Source organism: Mauremys mutica, chromosome 6 (assembly GCF_020497125.1).
Source record: "Mauremys mutica isolate MM-2020 ecotype Southern chromosome 6, ASM2049712v1, whole genome shotgun sequence".
Classification (NCBI taxonomy): domain Eukaryota; kingdom Metazoa; phylum Chordata; order Testudines; family Geoemydidae; genus Mauremys; species Mauremys mutica.
The window spans coordinates 46,172,970-46,191,089 of NC_059077.1; the positions used below are offsets into that span (position 1 = coordinate 46,172,970).

The following is an 18,120-nucleotide window of genomic DNA, read 5'->3' on the forward strand; positions in this document are numbered from 1 at the left end:
AATACCCTTCTTTTTCAATGTTAATTCACATCAAACGCACAGTAGGATATACTTAGTTGGGGTTCATAGTAAAGCTATGGACAGAAAGCTATTAGCTGTTTGTCCCTGATTCTGATGAAAAGGTCCCATGATCTTGCAAAAGCTTAAGGGCTACGGTCAATTATAAAAATGAAAACAAAACAAAGCAAAGCAAAAAAGCCTCCTTCCAACTCCTGCAGTGAAGGCCTATGCAAGGCCCAAAAATCTCCACATTTAGAGCTAGCACAGCTTTGCATGCAAGCTAAATGGAGCTTTAATTGGATCTGGTCCTTACAGAAGTTTAGCTAATGGGCTTGCAATAGAAAGCAAGTCTATGCTTACATTTGCAGCACTGTAAACAAGATTACTGCATAACAATTTCATTAGGATTTTTTGTGTTTTATCAGGAGATTTCAAGGGCAGGGGTAGTCAAACTGGGTGTCAAAGAGAAAGAAAGAAGAGGTATGTGTCCATATATGGAATGCCAAGATTCTAACTCTGTTCCATAAACATTATTTCTGGAACATAATTCATACCTTGATGGCTAATTTCACATTTTATGGATCCCAAATTGTTTATTTACATTAGTGTGATATGGAGACCAATAAGGCAGAAGACAGGCAAAGAAGCTGATTTAAAACGTCAGAACAAAGGGAACTTCCTTTCTGAAGAATTATTTCATCAAGCGAATTTTGGGGAGGATTTTAGACAGGGGAGGAAGACATGTTCTGGGAGGCCAGAGAGCACAGGTTTGCAACTCATTCATTCTGGAAGGGGTTGCAAGTACTTTGGAGGATAGGATTAAAATTCAAAATGATCTGGACAAACTGGAGAAATAGTCTGAAGCAAACTGGATGAAATTCAATAAGGACAAATGCAAAGTACTCCATTTAGGAAGGAACAATCAGTTACACACATACAAAATGGGAAATGACTGCTAAGGAAGGAGTACTGTGAAAAGGGATCTGGGGGTCATAGTGGACCATAAGCTAAATATGAGTCAACGGTGTAACATTGTTGCAAAAAAAGCGAACATCATTCTGGGATGTATTAGAAGGAGTGCTGTAAGCAAGACACAAGAAGTAATTCTTCCTCTCTACTCTGCACTGATTAGGCCTCAACTAGAGTACTGTGTCCAGTTCTGGGTGCCACATTTCAGGAAAGATGTGAATAAATTGGAGAAAGTCCAGAGAAGAGCAACAAAAGTGATTAAAGATCTAGAAAACATGACCTATGAGGGAAGATTGAAAAAACTGGGTTTGTTTAGTCTGAAAAAGAGAAGACTGAGAGGAGACATGATAACAGTTTTCAAGTATATAAAAGGTTATTATAAGGAGGAGTGAGAAAAAATGTTTCTTCTTAACCTGAGGATAGGATAAGAAGCAATGGGCTTAAATTGCAGCAAGAGAGGTTTAGGTTGGACATTTGGAAAAACTTCCTGCCAGGGTGGATAAGCACTGGAATAAATTGCCTAGGAAGGTTGTGGAACTCCGTCATCGGAGAGTTTTAAGAGCAAGTTAGACAAACAAAATCCCTGTCAGGGATGGTCTAGATCATTGTTTTTCAAACCATGGCTCGTGACCCAGAATTGGGTCGGAGAATGGAAGACACTGGGTCGCAGCGGCTCTGGTCAGCACCACCGACCAGGCCATTAAAAGTCCCGTTGGCGGTGCTGCCTGGAAGCAGCCAGCAGCAGGTCCAACTCCTAGGCGGGGGGCCATGGGGCTCCGTGCGCTGCCACCGCCCCAGGCACCAGCTTCGCACTCCCATTGGCTGCGGGTGAGAGCCACAAGGAGCCGCTTGCACACCTCTGCCTAGAAGCCGGGCCTGTTGCTGGCCGCTTCTGGAGTACAGTGCGGTCCACAATGCCAGGAGAGGCAGGAAGCCTGCCTCTGCACCCCCGTTGCACCGCTGACTGGGAGCTGCCCTAGGTAAGCCCATGCCCCAACCCCGCACCCCAACCCCCTTCCTGAGTCTCCCCCGCAACTCCGGAGCCCTCTCCTGCACCCCAAACCCCTCATCCCCAGCCCCACCCCAGAGCCTGCACCCACAGCCTACAGCCCTGACCCCCTCCTGCACCCCAACCCCCTGCTCCAACCCAAAGCCCCTTCCCACACCCTGAACCCCTCATTCCCAGCCCCACCCCATAACCCTTACCCCAACCCTGAGCCCTTCCCACACCCCAAACCCCTCATCCCCAGCTCCGTTGGGTTGCACACATCAACAATTTTCTTCAACTGGGTTGCCAGAGAAAAAGTTTGAAAACCACGGGTCTAGATAATACTTAGTCCTGCCATGAGTGCAGGGGACTGGACTAGATGATCTCACAAAGTTCTTTCCAATCCTATGACATGAGAGAGAGAGAGAGAGAGGTTTACTTGCATAACAGTGTCTGAGACAAATCAAGAAAAAAGAGGGAGAAACTTTGAGAGCCAAGAACAAAAGCCTGCATATTTTAATGCTTAATATTATGCTTGGAGATTTTTCCATGAACTTTTAATTAAGCTGTGTTTAGAGGCTCACATACTTAGGAAGATTTTTCTCAGGTCATCTTCAGCTCTCAGCTGTTAAGTAAACCCTGACATTTGATTGTTTATAGACATATAAGCATGCATACACTTTGTCTTTCTATTGAAATAAACTAGGATCACCTATCCATTGTTTAAAGAATGTGTTTGGCAAGGTTTTGTGAGAAGCCACAGGCTAAAGCACTCTTCACTGTGCAGTAGCACTCACCTTGGGTTTTGCAAAGATACTAGAAACAACTCTTAAAGAACATTGAGACCCCTGCAAACAAGAGTGGTGTGTAATTTCCACAGACATTAAAGGACTGCTAGGGCAATAAAATCATGGTTTTCCTCAGTTATGATGTTGCTTTGCAATTTTCAGGCCATCCCTCTTCCATAAAACTGGATAAAGGCACGCATTTCTGAGACTCTTCATGCAGAGTTGACAGTCAGGAAGGTCGCTTTCCAATATGAAGCAGAAGTGGGGGGAAAAAGGAATGAACAGTGCCAAGTAACAAAAAAAAACACATTTGTCACAAAATTCTCAGTCATCTCAGACAATATTTAATAAAATTTTACATATTTTTAAAACATTACTTTCTATGGTCACAAACAGGCATATTTGATTATAAAAGCCTTAATTACAAATAGTTTGCCCATCTCTGACAGCACATAAGTAATATCTAAAAAAGATATTTTATCCAGACCAGTAGTAGTAATTACTTTATAGACCTAACACTAATACTAAAGGCTAATACTATTTAAGCACAAGAGAACATCAAGAAAGCAGATCAATTTCTTTCTACAGAAAACATTTTAAATCTTACCAACTCCAGTAAGGAAAGCTAATTAAAACAAACAAAACAGCAACATTGAAACCAGATTTTATACAGATTACATTGTAGTCCTCATGGTTCATACAGAAGAAAAGATCATTATGTTCAATTCCTTAAGATGATATATGGTTAAACTAGGATTTCTGTGAAAGCATGAAAATCAAAGGACAAGAATCCACTAAAAGTTTTGTGCTGCACTGGTCAGGCATAGCTTTACCAAAAATTTGGCTTCAGTGTTTTTATCTTTCAAAGTGCAGAATGTGGACTGAAGAATTACAGTAATTTTAATTAATTTATTTATTTTTTCATTTTTTTGCTGCCAGTAATGCAATCAGGGTAGACTAGAGATATACAAAACCCACTGCCAGGTCACTTGCACTATGACTATCTGAGCAAGACAAATATTTTGAAAAGTTGTAACTTCTTCCTGCTTCCATGTTTTTAATTGATATTTTGAGAAGAAAGTCCACACTTACGTTTTGAACTTTAAAAGGTTTAATACTTCTCTGGAAAAACTAGGATTTTTCTATTGAAAAAAGAAGCTTTTATGGCTTTATAGATGGCTTTGTGGACATCCTCCTTCTTGTTATGCAAAACAGGAAGGAATTATAAATGTTTAAAAACACATGCCCTGTTAATTCAGTTACATGCCAAACAGTAAGAGCATTCAGCTGTCACTTCCCAGACTCCTTCCCAAAAACACAGAGTTGTGGAACTGGAGAAATATAATGCACCATGAGGACACACATGTTTTTAAATTTAAAAACCACATTTCTGCTTTTTCTTTTTTTTTTTTGTATCTTTTACTCACTCTCCTTAATTCCCTGTTCATTTTTCTCTCCCATCCTTTGAAGTTTTTCTCTCTCCTCTCTCTTTCTCTCTCTCTCACTGAATAAATAAAGATGTATTGGTAGTGCTTTTGTTTTAGTTTTTAATTACATAACCCAGATCCCCATCGATTCCCAGGAGAGAGAGAGATGAAGAGACTGTTTGGTATGGCTGGTATTTGGATTCAGGAGTCCCCATAATCCAACTTTAAGCCTTACCTAATAGTTCCTTTCCCCCAGCACCTTATACCTACCCCACCAATTCTCAAATACAGTAAACACAGCCTCCAAAAATCCTTATGACCCTTTACCCTAGATGTCTCCATAGTTCAATTGGCTTCTTAAATGCCCCCAGAGGTGCTCAGTGGCCATTAGGTGGCTGCTACCTCCTCCCCTCACTCTGTAGAAAGTGGATCAGGGGATAAAGGGGAAAGCTTTATCCCCTGACGGGGCTGCTGAGAGGCAGGAAGGCAGGAACAGAAACAGAACAGAAAAAGCCCACTGCAGGGTACAAGGTAAAGGCCCACAAGGCACCCATGTGGTCACAGCTCCCACCCCAAAAAAATGTATAGGAGGGGCATGGAGACCTAGCTCCCCTGAAGATTCTAGAGAGGGCATTGTGGACACCACAAAATACCTTAAAGGCAAATACCTTTTGGGAGAAGGGTACTGCTAGAGCATGAGGGGTTTGGTATAAGAGCAGGGTGCTAATCCAGGCACGCAGACAAGGACTTGAGAGTCCTTTCAAGAGCTGCCATTATTAGTATTAATTTTTGACAGAGGTTTTGGACAGAGGGGCCATGTGGGAGGGAAAAACGGAGCAGAGAAGGGAGAAGCTAGTATCCATCAGCTGCTTGATATTCAGAAACATGTAAATGATCAAACAGCACTACATAGTCTCACCATTAAATGTATTCTTTGCTTTGCTCATCCCTACCTCCTAGAGACACTCTACCACTTGCTCTTTTCTATTCATTCTTCTTCCCTCACACCTCCCCTCAGTATCTCACTCTTTTTCTTCTTCTCATTTCTCTCTCCTTATCCCCCACTGCATGTCTCTCCTGCCAAAAACACAGCCATTAATATAACAGTGCCAAAAAAACACAACAAAAACCAGTCTAAAGCAGTACAGGACAATAAAATTGTGACATTTGACAGTTATTGTGGTATGGTTCAAGTTAAAACATGCATAGATTTTTACTGTTAAATAAACCCATCAAAACACCTTAATTTAATATACAAAATATTTTTAAAGATACAGTTCCCCCCTTTCCTGGATTATTTCTATGCTATATTTTACCCCTTGTTCAATTCTCCTAGCCTGCAACAACACTTCATGGATTAACCCCATGAGATCTCACATACAATGCAGACTAGGGGTGGAGTCCAGGCCCTATTGAAATTAATAGGAGGTGGCCACAGCTGGAGATGGGACACTGCAGGTGGCCAGAGCTCTGAGGTGGTATCGAGCATTCTCTCTCTCTCAGCTGTGGGTGGGGGAGCTCTGAGCTGGTGTAAAGCCCACAGAACTGGCTCCTCAGACAGCTGCCTCTAGGCTCAGTGTAGATCAGTGGTTCTCAACTTATTTACCATCATGGGCCACATAAGCAGCTCTCTATGTGATATGTGGGCCGCACCCACACAATATATATTCTACCTCTATGGCTCTGAGGATGTCACATGGGCCGCAGCTGTGTGCTGATTGGGCTACAAGTGGTCCGCAGGCCACCGTTGAGAACCGTTGGGTAGATGGTGTGCCGGTGGAGGGACAGAGCATATCAAGGGTGAAAAGGGGTGAGTCAGTTGCAGGGCAGAGCACAGATCTACCAATTACTTGCTGCTGTTCAGTTCCTTCAAGACCACATGCAGTTGGTGTAACCAGAGCAGGAACCAGAACAGATGTGGCTTCAAAATTAGTGAGCCATAATCGTTCCCTGATGGCTCATGCCATCCTGTGCTAAGATCCAGTCCAATCACTGGTGTTGCTTAACAAAACAGAATGTGATCATGTGGACACCATCATTTTACATGCCTTTACAGTGTTACTACTTATGCAGGGCATGTAGACTTATTCCAGAATATGAATCGGTCTATGCACAAAAGCACCCAAGTCAAATACACACAAACTATTATTTTTGCCAACATACTCTTAATTCCCTTTATAAACTTCTACATTCCTGGGACAGGGACGCAATACATGGATGCAACATATACATGCTAAAGTTACTGAACAGACAGCATCTCTCACAATTGTGATTTGCGATACTTATGATTAGAGAATGGATTATTATTAGAGATTATTAGAAATACTGAGCCAGAATGTTCTCTCTGGCATCTGTGGATTTACACCAGTGTAGAATCAGACCCATTCCCCCTACTGCCCCACATAAAAAAAAAAGCAGCAAAGAGTCCTGTGGCACCTTATAGACTAACAGACGTATTGGAGCATGAGCTTTCGTGGGTGAATACCCACTTTGTCGGATGCATGTAGTGGAAATTTCCAGGGGCAGGTATATATACGCAAGCAAGAAGCAGGCTAGAGATAACGAGGTTAGTTCAATCAGGGAGGAGGAGGCCCTCTTCTAGCAGTTGAGGTGTGAAAACCAAGGGAGAAGAAACTGCTTTTATAGTTGGCAAGCCATTTGTTTAATCCTGAGCTGATGGTGTCAAATTTGCAGATGAACTGAAGCTCAGCAGTTTCTCTTTGAAGTCTGGTCCTGAAGTTTTTTTGCTGCAGGATGGCTACCTTTAAATCTGCTATTGTGTGTCCAGGGAGATTGAAGTGTTCTCCTACAGGTTTTTGTATATTGCCATTCGTAATATCTGATTTGTGTCCATTTATCCTTTTCCGTAGGGACTGTCCATTTTGGCCGATGCACATAGCAGAGGGGCATTGCTGGCATATGGTGGACGTGCAGGTGAATGAACCGGTGATGGTGTGGCTGATCTGGTTAGGTGCTGTGATGGTGTCGCTGGTGTAGATATGTGGGCAGAGTTGGCATCGAGGTTTGTTGCATGGATTGGTTCCTGAGTTAGAGTTACTATGGTGCGGTGTGCAGTTACTGGTAAGAATATGCTTCAGGTTGGCAGGTTGTCTGTGGGAGAGGACTGGCCTGCCACCCAAGGCCTGTGAAAGTGAGGGATCATTGTCCAGGATGGGTTGTAGATCCCTGATGATGCGTTGGAGGGGTTTTAGCTGGGGACTGTAGGTGATGGCCAGTGGAGTTCTGTTGGTTTCTTTCTTGGGTTTGTCTTGCAGTAGGAGTCTTCTGGGTACATGTCTGGCTCTGTTGATCTGTTTCCTTATTTCCTCATGCGGGTATTGTAGTTTTGAGAATGCTTGGTAAAGATTTTGTAGGTGCTGGTCTCTGTCTGAGGGGTTGGGGCAGATGTGGTTATACCTCAGTGCTTGGCTGTAGACAATGGATCGTGTGGTATGCCCGGGATGGAAGCTGGAGGCATGAAGGTAGGCATAGCGGTCGGTAGGTTTTCAGTATAGGGTGGTGTTAATGTGACCATCACCTATTTGCACCGTGGTGTCTAGGAAGTGGACTTCCTGTGTAGATTGGTCCAGGCTGAGGTTGATGGTGGGGTGGAAGCTGTTGAAATCGTGGTGGAATTTTTCCAGAGTCTCCTTCCCATGGGTCCAGATGATGAAGATGTCATCAATGTAGCGTAGGTAGAGAAGGGGCGTGAGTAGACGAGAGCTGAGGAAGCGTTGTTCCAGGTCAGCCATAAAAATGTTGGCATATTGTGGGGCCATGTGGGTGCCCATTGCAGTGCCACTGATCTGGAGGTATATATTGTCATCAAATTTGAAATAGTTGTGTGTGAGGATACATGCACTACATGCATCCGACGAAGTGGGTATTCACCCACGAAAGCTCATGCTCCAATACGTCTGTTAGTCTATAAGGTGCCACAGGACTCTTTGCTGCTTGTACAGATCCAGATTAACACGGCTACCCCTCTGATACATTAAAAAAACCAAGGTGACTCTTATCTCTGTAGCAAGGTCTGTTAAGTTTGCACACCGGTTGTTTGAGTATCGACAATCTGAGGTATCTGTTCCATTTATGCCACTGTACCTTATTGCAAATAAAACAGCCTGGCCATTTCTGGCTGGAACCCCAGCTCTCATTGGCTGAGCTAATTGACTCTTTGCCCACTTCCTTCTTGTTCTGCTTTGTATTATCAGATGTTTGCACTTTGTACTGTAGCTTTTCCCAAACTTGGAAATTTTCCTCACTGTTTTGCTTGTATTTGATTGTGTTATTGGCTGCTGGGCTTACCTAGCTATATCTTTAATCTATCTACGGGAACTCTAATGCATCCATCCCCAGAGTATCTAGACATTTCTTTACGTGTGTTTCATTTAATCTTCATTCATTTAAGTTAATTGTATCGATTCTTTTCAAGATTTTCATTTACGTTTACGTTGCTGGAAGGTCCTAGAATATCACAGGTGGATACAAGGACCTAAATACAAACAAGAGTCTGATACAGTTTTCCTTCTGAATAACACAAATTTGGCTGATTGCGCCTTTTGGTTGTAGCCATGTGGTGCTGCTCATTAAAGTTAGTTGTCCTGCTTCTTTTAGAGAAACTGTCTGTCTGCTATGTATTTGGATCTATGATAGCATTGTAGCATATAGATCAATCACTTCTGGAAGAGGGAAAACTACTAACAATTTCTTACCTATATCCAACAAGACCTGGTCTTCATTTTCACTTGAGGGAACCACAGGATCTCTGAAAGGCTAGAAAAAGGAAATTTGAGCTAGATTTTTAAGATGAATGGTGAAGTTTGAACTTCATTACAAACAGTGTGTGGTGCTTCCAGAATTCTCTTAAAATCTTTTCAGCACCATTTGTTCATTTATTTCAATAAATTCAGAAAATAAAGAACTGCCTACCCCAGGCTTTATGAACCTTTAATGCTGTTATGAGCTGGGTGAAACCTTGTTCTGGGTTGAGTTAAAAACCTTGTTCTAACTCAGTGATTCTCAAACTTTTGTACTGGTGACCCCTTCCACATAGCAAGCCTCTGAGTGTAGCCCCCATTATAAATTAAAAACACTTTTTAATATATTTAACACCATTATAAATGCTGGAGGCAAAGCGGGGTTTGGGGTGGAGGCTGACAACTCATGACCCCCCATGTAATAACCTAACAACTCCCTGAGGGGTCCCAACCCCCAGTTTAAGAACCCCTGTTATAACTGATGGGTGAAAATGCCCTTCATTGAAGATCGCTGTAAGAGACAGTTAAGGGGCCACACATAAAACAAGGCCTAATAGAATCTGCTCAGAAATGAGCAGGAGGCTCCACTGGGCATCATGACCAGGTGCATGCGTGCAAGCCAAGTCAGAACACCCAGAAACTGAGAAGAGACAGAATAGTGAGGGAGGCAGAGGCAAAAAGCAAGACAGCCAAGCAGTGGCCTGTGAGCAGAGTGTTACCCTGGAAACAGCAAGAGACAGAACTTTTGGGTCTAAGGAGCTTGGGGCTGTAAAATAAGACACCACACTCCTTTTGTTCTTGCTTCCCCCGAATTCAGAAAAGCAGGACTTTGTACATCCCTTGGAAATAAACAAAACTGCATCAAAGAGAATACCAAACTCCACCAACTGGAACATCCCCTGAACTTTGACTAGCAAGCTGAGGTAGAAAGAGGCAACCATACATTAAAAATACAATTGCCTAAAAGATAAAACTAGCAGCCTCTCCTCCAGACAAAAAATAACCAAATAGAGATAAAAATCAAACCCAGACAATACCCCACCTCCCTACAAGCACTAGTCTTCATGGAGACACTCCCTCCTCAAGAGATCAGGCTTTATTGTGCCTTGGAGGGTCAACAAATACAGACCGTTTTGGAGCAGAGTGGGATATAAGTTTAAAACAAGAAGGGTCCAGCTCAAAGATCTCTAATGACCAAAGCTGTGAACTTATCATATAGGGAGAGGCAGTCTCAGGCCATTTACAGCTTTATAGGTCAGAACTAATGCCTCGCTGTCCAGAAATCAACAGGCAGCCACTGCAGATGAGGGATCACTAGTGTCACATGCTCCCAGCAACATAGGTGGGTTGCTACATTCTACCTCAACTTCAGGTTCCAGGTTGATGTAGCCTTATGCAGCTGCAGTAATCTAATCTGAAGGTGACAAAGGCATGGATTATGGTAGTTATGGTCTGTGTCCACAAAAAATGGTCAGTCTCCTGGCCAGACGTAGAAAAAAGAAAATCAACAAGGCCACCACTGCTACACAGAATCATCATTGGACTGGAAGGGACCTCGAGAGGTCATCTAGTCCAGTCCCCCGCACTCAAGGAAGGACTAAGTATTATAATCATCTATACCCAGCTGTAGCTCCAATACCAGCCCCAGACTGCAAACTCTATTGACAAACAACAGACGCAGGCCCTAAGAAGATATTATTCCACCCATATCTTCCAGTTGCTTCTCAACCAACAAATATCACTTCAACCTTGTACATTCTGAGCCTCAGCCAGCTAGCTCTCGTCCACACCCAAATCTCAGTTTTGTAAACTAGAAAAAGTAAAACTGAGACCAAGGATGTCTTAGGGCACAACCTGAGACATACATATAAAGCGTGATATAAAACAGACATCAAATACAGCTGAGTAATCAAAATGGGATTACATGCAAGCATCATAGCTTCTTTCTTCTATCAAGTGTAAAACATCCTATTTTACGTTAGATTCACATAAAAATAATCTCAAGCAGGATCAATTTTTTTTATGCCAGAATTTCTCACCGTCAGTCTCTAGCAGGTTCTGTGTATGATCCTGCAAATACTGCTAATGAGAGTTTCCCCCATGTTATCTCCCAGGCTCAAGATTACCTAAAACATCACCTCACTTTCCTGGACTTCCACTGCCCTTCTCAGCTCCACTCCTCGTGAACAATGGAACTCTCTATCTCAAGGAGGAAGCTGGTGCATATAAGAGATGGGGCTTCATCTCAACTGGTCCCAAGGCTGTAGAACACACTCCCATAGGAATGACCACAATCATCATGACTTTCCAATTCAGATGTAAGCTTCATTTCTTTGACCTGGCTTTCCAGCCCACCAACACATGACAAATTCATTGAAGAAAATAATAAACATACATACACATAACTTTTCCCTGGGGCAGGAATGGAAAGGAAATGTCACTTGGCAGGCATTAGTCACCTTATTTATTTTTTTTAACTATGGAAGATGCTCAGATACCACAACATAAGGTGCAGTAGGAGAACTTAGAGGCTAGTTATTCATACAAGGATAAAGCTGTACCTTCACATCTTCACTTCCAGGTGCTGGTTCATCAGATGCCAAATTCATGGGATCTGTAAAAGCGAGATTTCTTATCAACTTCTAGTGATAAACAATGGAAGTTTGCTCTTTTTTTCAACTAGGAGAGGGAAAAAAAATAATGAACAAGCAAGCAAGCAACACAGAACAATGTACTTTTGTAGCATACACATCCCCCCAAACTAGCATACCAGTGGGCAGAATACTAGATGGTTGTACAACAAGCTGTTATGTTATTATGGACCAATTGTAAACAGGCTCTTGAGCTTAAAGGGACAGGCAGTGAAAATACATGTTGATTCATAAACGAGGCTGCTGATTTGTCCTCACAATAGCACACATCAGAAGCTGTGCCTTAAACTATGGGAGATCCCAACTGCTGCGCACTGTCCTAAAGACATCATGCATTTTAAAAATTAGCCCCTGCATTTTCAAGAAAAAGTGATAAAAAACTTCATTTCTGTCACTCTCTTTTATATGGTTTCTTCTCAAGACAATTGGAAAGGACACAGAGAACACAAAAACATGTTCAAACTCTGCAGGATCTGCCCAAGCACAGACATTTACAAAACAGCAAACAGAGCAGGAGTAATCTGCATGTAAATGAACACAACAAGCATCTGCAGGGCTTCCTAGAACTGTTAGCTACTGTCACATTTGCTGGTTAAAATAAAATAAACCCTCCCATTTTCATAATTTTTCCTTATATTTAGTTTTATTTCTTGTATACTGAGGCTTGTAACTCAAGATTCAGGTCTGCCCTCAGATATAGACTCAGCCTATATCTTAATAGACTTTCAGGTCAGAAGGGACCATCATGGTCCTCTAGTCTGACCTCCTGCACATTGCAGGCCACAAAACCTCACCCACTCACTCCTGTAATAGAACCCTAACCTCTGGCTGAGTCACTGAAGTCCTCAAATCATGATTTAAAGACTTCAAGCTACAGAGAATCCACCATTTACACTAGTTTAAACCTGCAAGTGATCCGTGCCACATGCAGCAGAGGAAAGCAAAAACACCCAGGGTCTCTGCCCATCTGACCCGGGGGGAAATTCCTTCCTGAGCCCATATATGGTGATTAGTTAGACGCTGAGCACATGGGCAAGGCCCTCCAGCCAGACACAGATCTGCAGCTGCATTTTCAGTTTATATTTGTAAAATCAGCTACTGCACATGAATTTAACCATAACTTAATACTTAAAAAGCAAGTATATCTTAGTATTTTGGGGGATATCATTCATAGACCTTTGATGCTTGCTATACCTTTTCCCATCCTGAACTCTGTGCAGAGCCCAGGGAGAGGTTACAAACCAATAACGTTGTACCAATCCATCCCCTCACAAGAACAGCTGCCTGGTATCTAAGTCCAGCTGCAGACTCCAGCAACAATAATAAGGTCTAATCCTGCAATCCTTATTCAGATTAAGCTATCCGAGGATGAAATCCTGGCCCCACTGAAGTCAATAGGAGTTTTGACATTCTGTACAAGTAAAGGCTACACAGGATTGGGTCCATACTGATTAATTTCTTAATGAATCACTTAATCATTATCTTCTGTTGCACCAGATATGTGCCTCGCCCTGTTCCCCGACCCCATCTAGCGGGTTCCTGCTGAAATGCAGCAGGAATGTGAGAAGATGTGACAGTCCTTGTCTTGCAGAGAGATCACTGTATTCCACGCTAGGCAGGACCCACTTGGTACACAGTGCACAAGCTCCAACCAACCTGCAGATGGCGCAGAGGTACAAGTTACAAGCACCACAACAGCAGCAGCAATTTCAACTACTGGCTAGTAGCTATTAGCACCACCAGTGAGAAAATGCTCTAAAAACATTAGTACATTTCTACTCCGATTCCTGCCTCTGCCTCAGGCTTCTCATGTGACCTTGAGCAAGTCACTTTACCACTCTGTCTCTCAAATGAGGACAATATCATCTTCCTGCCTCACAGAGGTAAACTCTCTGTTGTTTAGGAGATGCTCTGGGTAAGGGCCAAATAAAATAGCTAGACAGAACACTGGTACCGTATCCTGCAATTGTTGCATCGAACTTCATGAGTGCCACCAAACTCTAAAGGCAAGATTCCCAAAAGGTGTTTTTGGACCAAGCAACAATTCTATAAAACAACGAATTCATCCCGATAAAATAGGTGCCACGATAATGTAAAAATTTACCCATAGTATGGAAACAGATCATCCCAGACACCACCATGTAGTAACCGTGGATAAAGAATGACCCTTTAATAATGGCCATGGTAACTCTGGGTATGTCTACACTGCAACTGAGAACAAATCTTCCAGCTCAGATACACAGACGTGCTGGCAGGGCTCAAACCAGCGTGCTAAAAATAGTTGTGTGGACATTCCCGCTGGGGTGGAAGCTCAGGCTTGCAAGCCTACCCGACCCCCTAGGCTTCAGAGCCCAAGCCAGAACATACAGTTGCTAGTTTTAGTGCTCTAGCTCGAACTCTGCTAATGCTAGCTCAAGCTCCATTAGCTTGCTCCCAGCTGCAGTGTAGACATACCCTAATTTTAAAAAGCAAGATGGAGAAAAAGAGCTGAACTTTATTAAGATAACGCCCAGGGAATGCTCCCCTAAATTCCTCTAGAAATTTTTCTAATACGACTGGCGTTCAGTTGACATTACTGTAATTCAATCCTTGTGGAAACTCTATTTACTATGTATCAGAGGGGTAGCCGTGTTAGTCTGGTTCTGTAGAAGCAGCAAAGAATCCTGTGGCACCTTATAGACTAACAGACGTTTTGCAGCATGAGCTTTCGTGGGTGAATACCCACTTCTTCGGATGCAAGTCCGAAGAAGTGGGTATTCACCCACGAAAGCTCATGCTGCAAAACGTCTGTTAGTCTATAAGGTGCCACAGGATTCTTTGCTGCTTCTATTTACTATGCAGTAAGTGATTTAATATGTAGACATAAATTAGCTATGGCTCTAAATAATAATATTCTGCACAATTATTACTTGCCACAAACTTTCAAAATTAGAAAAATCACAAGATTTTTTATAACATAGGAATGGCTGAAATAATCAAAGTAAAATATATCTGTACTTTATTTTGCATCCTTAATAGAGAATGTGTCATTCTGTGTATTTGAATTTAATTAAGTTGCTATGGGAGATCCACTGTTAAGCCAGCAGTATCACCTTACATTGACCCACTGCATTGCCCATCGTGAAATGCAATCAAACTGCTGTATTGCTATAGCAACCTGCAGTAGATAATAGCTCAGAGCTTCTGATAGTATTATGCTTTAAAAGTCTGTTGATCTTGACTTTAGGCCCACCCAGGAGTGAATAAGTATTACTTATTGGAACAATAGGTTTTTTAAACTCTAAGGGGCATCCCTTTATGAAGTTTCTGCAAAGAATTTTGTGCTCTAAGCTCAGCACCTAAATTAACAAAAGTATTTAACAGAATATTGTAGGAGTTTTATGGATCATTTGTTACATGATTTTTGTTTGTAGCAGCAAAAAATTTAATTTTGTTTCCAACAAAACAATTTTGTTTTGTCTTTTTAGCTCTTGTTAGCAGAAGGTAGAACATGGATCAAAGTTATCAATTATATTAGTGATTTTCAGGTATCTGGGTTCAATGACTGTATGAAAAGCAACAAATACATATACAGCTAGAGCTACAAATATTCCTTTTTGCCAGCTGATAGAAATATGAACATCAATGACAGTACTAAACTATATGAAGATACAGAAACACTGATTCATTATTATTAGATATTTCTATAGTGGTAGTACCCAAAGGTTCCACTGTCAAGATTCTGTCCCCACTGTACTGGGCACTGTATAAATACACAGGTCTGCAAAAGTCAAGTACTCAGCCTGCTACGGTGATGAGCAATTCCTGTAATGGTTGAATGCCAGGAGCTGAAGGCACTCGGCACCACACAAAGTTGCTCAGCATCAGCTTGCAGGTTTGAACCCAAAATGAGAGGGTATAGTCAGAAAATAAATGATTCCTGAAGTGCTAAATCAATATTTATTGATATTTGCTATTTGCATGCACCAAGTCAGGCTGCTTGGACATGCACTAAGAAAAACTACCATGCATGACATGCATTGCCCAACTGCTGCTATATCACATCATCTGCTGTTAGTGACACACAGCAGAAGGTACAAGATCACATTGACCATTGGCACTCTGGGAAGACTGCACCCAAGATGATAAAGTTTCTGATAGCACAGTATGTAATTCCTTGTATTATAAACAGTTGCTTATATTTACAAAAGTAGATTTTAGACTGGTAGTGTTAATGCTGATTATTGCTGATGGTGACTTTAGAACTTCCTTTATTATGTTAATTGCCTGTGGGTTGCTGGAGAAGTTGGGCACAAATTTCCAGCAAGAGCTTAATGGTGGCAATCACACTTAAGGAACTCTTAACTGTGTAACTGGAGCTAATGTCTATTAAGGAGGTCACTTCCTCAGTCTATCAACTCACTTGGAATAATTAGGTAATACCTTTGGAATCCAATTCTTATTTACATCGTCATGCAGTGCTTGGCCCTGTAACGTTTATGCAACTGCTTAACTTTATGTCGGCTTCAATGGGACTTCTCACAGTGTATGAAGTTAAGAGCATGTGCATGTTTTACAGGATTAGGGCCTTATCTTGTAGAATTAGCCACTGCATACTAGCCAGTTCTTCCAGATAGACACTAATGTGCATGCAACAATGAGACCTTGAATCTAGGATAGTCATCAACTAAATGCCACATCAGAGTATTATAGACTTTTTAGTGAATTTTTTTTTATAACTCTTTTGTTCTAGGACCTTCTTGTTACAAGGTCTGCAACACTCAGTATGATCTATCTGGTAAAGAAAAGTAATTATGGTCATGAGAAACAATATCCTACAATCCTTATACAAACTTGCAATTGAAATCAATATGGGAAACTTATTTAAAACCATTTGAATTTTGCCACAGTAAAGAGTTCAGGACTGGCCACTAAAATTGTTCATAAAATGCTTAATTCATTCTTCTTTAATTCACTCCTATCTTTATTAACCAGATCTTTTTGACTTCACTGGAACTTCTTGCAAGTTGACCTGTTTTTATTTCAGCTGAATACTGCCCTCTTCTGGAATTGTAATGAGGTTGTAATTTAGCTGTTTTAATTTTTTAACATTCTTTTTAAAAGACTTTTTCAATTATTAGAAATGCTTGTGAACATTTTTAGGTTCACATAGGTAAATTAATTATTTCAACGGTCTGTAGAATGCATAATTTCATACCTCCCTTATAATGAAATACTTTATGTATTTTACCATTATCTATTGCACAGATCTCTGATATCATGTGTACTAAGCGATCTTCCTAAATAAATATATGGCACAAGGACACATGCTACCTTATCTGGGACTTTAGAAAGCTATTACAACCAAAGATGAAAAGCTGTACCTTCTGCAGAATCTGTTGAATTGCAGGGCATTTGTGGTCCTTCCACTGTCCCAGCTTGTTTTGAATTAAGACTCTAAAAAACACCAAATTCAAACAACAACAACTTTCTTGGATACCCATACTTATTAATACACCCATACATGTATGCACACACACACAAAACCAAAGAAAGTCAAATACATACATTAAAGTTAATATTAAAAAGTTATACATATATTTTGGGGAGAGAATTTATAAAATATTTTAAACTAAAAATATTTGGGGAAAATTTACTTTGTGTTGTGTAACATATCAGATTTAAGATTTGTACTGTATGTCGCAGATCCTTTCTCTAGAAAAAAATATGTTTGCATTAATATAGCTCTTTATATATTCAAAGTTCTGTACTTATTAACCCCCATAACTGTCCTGTAAGGTACAAGAATTTTACAGCTGAAGAAACTAAGATGGAAAGGTGAAGTGACTTCCCCAAGGCTATACAATGAATGAGTAGGTGAGTCAGGATTAGAACTCAGAACCACCTTGACTCTTAGTTCTGTGCTTATTCCTCCATACCGTGGAAATCCATATAAAGATGGTACTGAATTGAACTGTGTGTGTCATACAGTCAATTTGAATTTGTAACCTGTGATGCTACACAATTAAATAAAGGTTCAACCAGGGCCATCCCTAGCCATTTTGGTGCCCTATGCACCCCACCCCTCTGCGTGGGGGGGGCATCCCCAGGCCTCCACGGGGGGGGGGGGGCGGGAGCAGGCTTGGGAGGCGGGGGAAAACCGCCCCCGAGCAAGAGCCAGCGGAGCAGGGTGGGTCTGGGTTGCTCCACTTCCTGCCACCCAATGAGTGCAGGACTGGCCCGACCCCGCTGCAGTCCTCAGGGGAAGGGGTGGAGTGGGGGCGGAGCTGGGGCAGAGAAGGGGTGGGAAGAGGCGGGGCTGAGGCAGGGGCAGCTTTCCTGGGTGGCTCAGCTGGCCAGGGGATCGGGCTGGCCGCTGGAGCAGCACGCAGCTCTGTAGAGCACAGGGCCGGTTCCAGGGGTTTTGCCGCCCTAAGCAGCCAAAAAAAAAAGAAGCAGCCGCGACCGCGATCGCGATCTGCGGCAATTCAGCGGGAGATCCTTCGCTCCGAGCTGGAGTGAGGGACCCTCCGCCGAATTGCCGTCGAATACCTGAAA

General features: G+C 42.0%; 1 protein-coding gene across 2 annotated transcripts in view; it reads right to left on the bottom strand.

The window, feature by feature from the left end:
* The window catches only part of ARHGEF28 (Rho guanine nucleotide exchange factor 28), a 188,905-nt gene that overhangs the window by 99,059 nt on the left and 71,726 nt on the right, over nt 1-18,120 (bottom strand). For both annotated transcript variants that reach the window (XM_045021308.1, XM_045021309.1), the window contains exons 7-9: nt 16,947-17,019; nt 11,494-11,546; nt 8,888-8,948 (exon numbers count right to left, since the gene is read on the bottom strand). In XM_045021308.1, coding sequence (XP_044877243.1) covers nt 8,888-8,948; nt 11,494-11,546; nt 16,947-17,019 — 187 coding nt within the window. The remainder of the gene's footprint in view (nt 1-8,887; nt 8,949-11,493; nt 11,547-16,946; nt 17,020-18,120) is intronic.